This window comes from Pezoporus occidentalis, unplaced genomic scaffold (genome assembly GCF_034315485.1).
Source record: "Pezoporus occidentalis ecotype Australia unplaced genomic scaffold, CSIRO_AGI_Poc_V1 ctg77, whole genome shotgun sequence".
Classification (NCBI taxonomy): domain Eukaryota; kingdom Metazoa; phylum Chordata; class Aves; order Psittaciformes; family Psittacidae; genus Pezoporus; species Pezoporus occidentalis.
In genome coordinates this window covers 1,125,631-1,131,630 of record NW_026916126.1, presented here as the reverse complement: position 1 = coordinate 1,131,630, position 6,000 = coordinate 1,125,631, and the positions used below count along the sequence as shown (strand labels likewise).

The 6,000-nt window shown below is 38.0% G+C and overlaps 1 protein-coding gene across 1 annotated transcript in view; it reads right to left on the bottom strand.

Moving 5' to 3' along the window:
* Positions 1 to 2,415: 2,415 nt before the first annotated feature.
* The window catches only part of PCP4 (Purkinje cell protein 4), a 51,823-nt gene continuing 48,238 nt past the window's right edge, over positions 2,416 to 6,000 (bottom strand). The window contains exon 3 of the mRNA XM_062602446.1: positions 2,416 to 2,770. Coding sequence (XP_062458430.1) covers positions 2,643 to 2,770 — 128 coding nt within the window. The 3' untranslated portion in view covers positions 2,416 to 2,642. The remainder of the gene's footprint in view (positions 2,771 to 6,000) is intronic.

The following is a 6,000-nucleotide window of genomic DNA, read 5'->3' as shown; positions in this document are numbered from 1 at the left end:
GGCACAATTAATGCAAATTCCATGCCAGTTCACTGTTTCCTCATTATGTTTCACTGTATATTAAGGATGTGTGTGTAAAAGGTGCACTCTGAACCTCACATTAAAGAATAGCCCTGCTGCTGAAAGAGCCATAATTCATTTGCTAATAGCCCTTGTTGCTGTGCTTCAATAATGTAATTGTTTTCTCTGTGTCCCAAGCATATGATTATTCCCGTTGTGTAGGAAATTGAAGACCAAGGAATGTCAGATCAAATATAAAAGCCTAGTGCTTACCCATAGTTTTTATTCAATTAAGTAGCCATTACAGAGCTCATGCTATTTCAAATGACATAATGCAGAACACAAATGCAGTCCTTTATTACAGATATATGTTCATCTAAACAAAATGGCACCAACACAATCCAAACCCATTACAATTTTTAAATTATTATGTCAAGGTAATTATTATATGGTGGGCAGTCTCTGTGAAAGGCAAGCAGGGAATCCATGGCCTCCATAAACCACATTTGGAGCACAGCAGCAGTATTATTTGAGGTTTATTTGTGACATTGTTAAACACACAGAAACAGTGCTGCTAGAATGTGCTCTTAGAGGGAAAGCGCTGAGCAGCAGCTTAGAGAATTCTGACTTTGCAGGTGATGTGTGGGTATGACATGCATAGGACCGGGACCTGGCCCAGACACAGGTGCCTAAGGCAGGGTCCGGGCAGCATTTAGATATTTATCCCCAAACTAAGGTCTAAAGAGCCCTGCCCATTCCCACCCAGTCTTGCTGTGCTTATTAAGCACCTCACAGGTCTCTGCACTGGCTTTCTGCATCACCCACAGGATCTGCAGGGTTTCCTCTGCTCAACTTCTCTGAGGGCTCTTCCTAACCAGCACAGCCTCAGAGCTCCTATCACCACCATCATGTTTTGGCTTCTCACTAAATTGCTGCCCAGCACCTGCGTAAGGCTCTGTAGTCCTGTTGCCCTCACAGCTCTACACCCCTTCAGTATTGTTGCTATGGTGTGCTCCCATGGGAAGCAACAGCCGCCAGGGTGAGACTCTTCCTTTCTTCTACTATTACCCCTTGTTTGCAGCTTTCTGTTTTACACAAGGGCACTAGCAACACATGTGTCCTTTGCCCTGGTGATCAGAATACTTCTGTGGAAGGTGGGAGAGGAAGAAATGAATCCCTCTAGGCAAAGCTGGGAATTATACCTGCATCTCTCACAGCTGAAGGAGTCCCAGTTCCAGGTTGCCCAGTTAAAGGCAGGCAGGCAGGCTGTCCCTACTCAGCATGCCTGCATCTGTCAGCCTGGAGGTGAGGCTCACACTCCCTTCTTGGAGAACCACTGCAAACACCAGTCTTCAGAAAACGCTTCTCTCTCTGATTTCCCTAGAGACAAAGATGCCTACTGAAACCCCTAAATCTTCTGAAGAAGCCAAGAAGAGGATGAGATTTTTTTGATACATCTTGGTGTAGTGCGTGTCCCGCTTGCTCAATCTAAATTGCTCCCTGCTCCTTTTTTAGAGTATAAGGTACTTGTTTAAACCTTCCTCATGCATTATACATGCAGTCAATTCCTGATCAGGTCTGATGCCAGGCAAGATCTTTACTTAGATTTAGTCTGAAACTGGTCTGTTCCTGTTTTACAACAGGGAGAAAATAGAAATGTTTCCCAATATAAGAAAGACATTGTTGTGGAAGCATTTTGTTAATTAGAAACTGGGCTAATACAGTGATAAAATGAGGGCTAATATAATGTTGAATCCAGAACAAATGGATACAGGGAGTCTGTTATGACTTACTCATCAAAAATTGAATATAAGATGAAAAGAGAGAGATGGCATAGAAATAGCTATTGATTATGTAGACAGTGAAAAGCTGTATCAGCATTTGGAGGGTCAATTTCTATTTTTACAAAGTAAAACACAAAAAAAAAGAAACAAAAAAAAACAACAAAACAAAAAAAAAAACTTTTCAAAGGTTTCTTTGTGTCTGATTTCTAGTTTTCCATAACAGTCAATGTGGTCCAAACTGGGTAATTCTGAATGTTACCATGCAAAGAAGACGGACAGGGACAATTTCCCCACTTAAGCCACTTTATTGGCATAATCACTAGACAAAAATAGACTGCTCAGTGCTTCCTACACCTCTTCCCCTCATGCCAGCTTCCCTCTGCAACATTTTACTTTCAGCTCATTACGAGAAAGTAATTTCATTGTCACATTTGGCTGGCAGCTGGAATTCTCCAAATGAGGTAAGCTGGGCTGAGATGCACATTCTCATCCCTCAGCAAAAACCTTGTAACATACGGTGTTGTTTATGTCTCCAAGCTTTAAGTGAAGAGGAAAACAGGCATCTGGGCTGGGCTCATTTGTAACGCGGTGGTTGCAGGATTAATATGAAAAGACAGATGAAGGCAGACACTTTAATTACTTCACCCTAACTTTTTATTACAACATCAAGTAAAGTGGTGAGTTACAGAGGATAATGGGCATGAAACATCTGGGATGAAGTCACACACAGGTTTACGGTTTGTTATCTGCCAATGGGGGCTTAAATATTGATAATTTCTGTACATGCATCTTTGTGTTATTTCTGATTTTCTTGATAAATCATTTCAGATTACTTTGTTTTAAGCTGTGAGGTAGCTACTAAGACTGGGACCCCGCTTTTTTCTTCTGGAACTTTCTGAACTGGGACTGTATCGCCACAGCCGCCCGCTCTGTCTCTGGCGCGTCCATGTCTATGTCAAATTCTTCTTGAACCTTCTTCTGCCCATCTGCTCAAAGAAAACAAAAGGAAACATCAACAGTTTTTTCAAACAGTGATTATCACTGGCTAGCAGAGGTGAAAATCTCTGCCCCTCTCTCCTTCACAGACACAGCCATGATGATGTGGAACACATTCAGAAAAAAGAACTTGGGACACAGCCAATCAAATCCCCAACACACTCCCAATGGCAGAGTCTGTAACTAGGCACTGAGGAGTGACATTCAAACAGTGCTCAGCAATCACCAAGCATCACCCTGATGCCTGAGCAGATCCTCTCGTGCCCAGGGAGCTAACAGAGTAACCTTCCTGTGGTACCCTGCAGGTGGAAGTTATTCATATCCTTCTATTTACTCTAAAAGGCACTTTAAAATATTTTAAAATAGGGATTAAGACCCTGTTCCTATCAATCCTCCTGCATTAGAAGAAGAGATAATACTTCCTAAGACAAATATCCATCCTTTCACTTGTTTCCTGCCTCATTCCTTTCAACACATACCACTTCCCCTTTGAATCATTTACATCCAATCTCTCCCTCGCTGTGCTGCTTCCATCACATCTCTCCAGGTTCTGTTGTAGCCCTTCATTCTCAATCCTTGGTTTTTTGCCCTCCTTTATTAGCAGTCCTCATCTTTTCATTCAACTGCATTCAGTCTCCACACTGACAACCCAGCTGACTTTGCTGAATTTACTTCACCCACCTTTGTGCTAAAAGTGCAGGCCTGGGAAAACTCCTGCTTCCTTGCAAAGATAACCCTAATCTACCTAGACTAATAAAGTCAGAACACATATTTACTCCACTGACCTCTTCATACCACTGAGTTTCTCTCCTCTAGAATATTGATTGTTAAAGTCACTTATATAATTCTTGCAGTGAACACCATGCCAGGAGTCTGCAGATAGCTCTGCTTAAAACAGCTGTGGGCATTCACCTATTTTGAACCACTTTGCTTTTTATTCTTGAGATTACTACCTCTGGCTGCTCATCCCCAAGTACTGTTAATGTAAATCAAGGGAAATGCTTTCAGTGTATTTTAAAATGCAAAGAAACTTTGTCCCCACTCACCCTTTCCACTAGAAAACACAGATACCATTGCATTAGCTTATAATGAATCTTGCAGTATTTCTTGCATTTACTTGTTCTTATTCAGAACTTGATTTTTGTGTCCATTTTCCATGAACAGAATCCATTTTAAACTTAGAAAATATTTAAAGGGAAGGTTTTGGCATATTTCATACTGATTTTATTTTAAATACAATAATGAAATAGATGCAGCTATGTTAACATAAATGAAAAGCTCACTGAATATTTTACTTAGAAGAGCATTTACGAAGAAAGATGAAAATGTAAGAAGAAAGAGAAAGTCTGGAGGGGAAGAACAGCTTGGAAGCTTATCAGAACTTTGATTATGCAGTATAAAGAAAAGGTAGGTTATCAAAGCAAAGATTTTATGGAAGAAAATGAATTGTACCAACATTATATCACACTTCCACAGCCACTAAGTCCTAGAATCTGCACAGTTTGTGTTAATTATTCAAGCAACACAACCACCTTAAGTACAGTAATAAAATTACTGCTTTATTTTTTATGGGGAAAGGGAGGTGAAGGTTAAAAATTACTTCCTTATGCTCACAAGTTGTTGACACAGAAAAGCAGAAAGCTGAATTTCTGAATTTCTGAAAATCTCCCATTAAAACCTTTGTTATCTACTGAAACTCTGAGTGGCTTGTTAAAGAAACAGAAATTTTTGTACCACTTCCTAAATAATAGCTATAACACAAGACTTTATGAAAATTTTCCTATGGCCAGATACCATTTTCTCCACATTGCTGTGCACACAGCAAAGAAACTGAGAATTTTTTTCTTAATCAAATTTCAAAAGGAATTATCATTTTCAAAATCACTTAGTACCATTTGGTTGGTACTTTGTGGGGCTGATTTTGATCTGGTATTTATGGGTTAAAGGGAAAAATTCTGTAAAAAAAATAAAATTTTTCAGTCAGAAAATTCTATGTAAATATAGACTTTTGATTTGAAATATCTGAGGGAAAAAAAAATTAACAGCTTGATCAGCCAGCTCTAATAGCAACCACTTTGTGGTATCAGTAATGAGAAAATAAAACCTGTTTCCCTTCTCCATATGTCCAGATCTTTCCTCTATTAATAGGGTCCTATTAATTTATTCTAAAGAGAAGAGCATCACTTATGGAGAAACACCTTTATTTCTTATGGAGAAATATTTTATTAAATGTCTATATTAATAATAAGTATTTAATTCAGCTTTGAAACTGATGAGGCAAATGTCTTCTCATTGTTTGATAATTTTCATTTTTGTTGTAACATTCTAAGTTTTAGGTTCCTCCCTACCCACTCACTAGACACAGCTGTCAGTCTTAACAGTAGAAAACAGAACACCCATACTAGCTTTTCAGTAAATAAGTTACTGTCCCTTGGAAATGTCAATAAGGAAAACCTGATGAATGAATGAGTAGACACAATTGGTTTCATACCTCCTGAAATCTGGCTTGTACAACTCATTTCCTATTGCAGCCAAGTCTTAGCAATATGTTAACTCGCAGTAGTGACTCAGCAATCTTACATTAAGATTTTAGAGACTTAAGAAAACCCAGTATTTAGTATAATTTTTCTCTAAAATTTCCAGGCCAATTAATCTTTGCTTGTTTTGAATCATCATCACTGCCTTAAAATCAATTCTACTACAATAATTTACAGTATCTTAAGATGTGACTTCATTTTCTTTGCATTTTTGTTGAAATCAAAACTAAAATTCCTTATGAACTCTTTCTGTATCTCTCTTTTTCCCATCCCTAAGGAGAAATGCTAGGATGAGAAGTTTTCAGCCATGACTCAGACTTGTAGATCAAGAAATCAGAAGTGTTCAGATAGGCCATAACATTTACATGGGCAATAAAGAAATTCATTATTAGCTTGTAGATGATATACAAATATCTATATAATTACACATATATGCATAATGTGCATTATAAAACAATATGTATATCTATATTTAATGCATATGACATACCTGTGTTTTCTTTCTCTTTTGATATACATGTATGGAATATCCAAATTGGAATATATAGAGAATATATAGAGAGAATATTTATAAATAAATATATAGAAATACACAGACATATTCGCTTAAAGAGTTTAAGTAAGTCCTGTGTTTAGCTGCAAAGAGTTGGATGGGGTATTTCCTAAATTTTGGGAGTGGATTT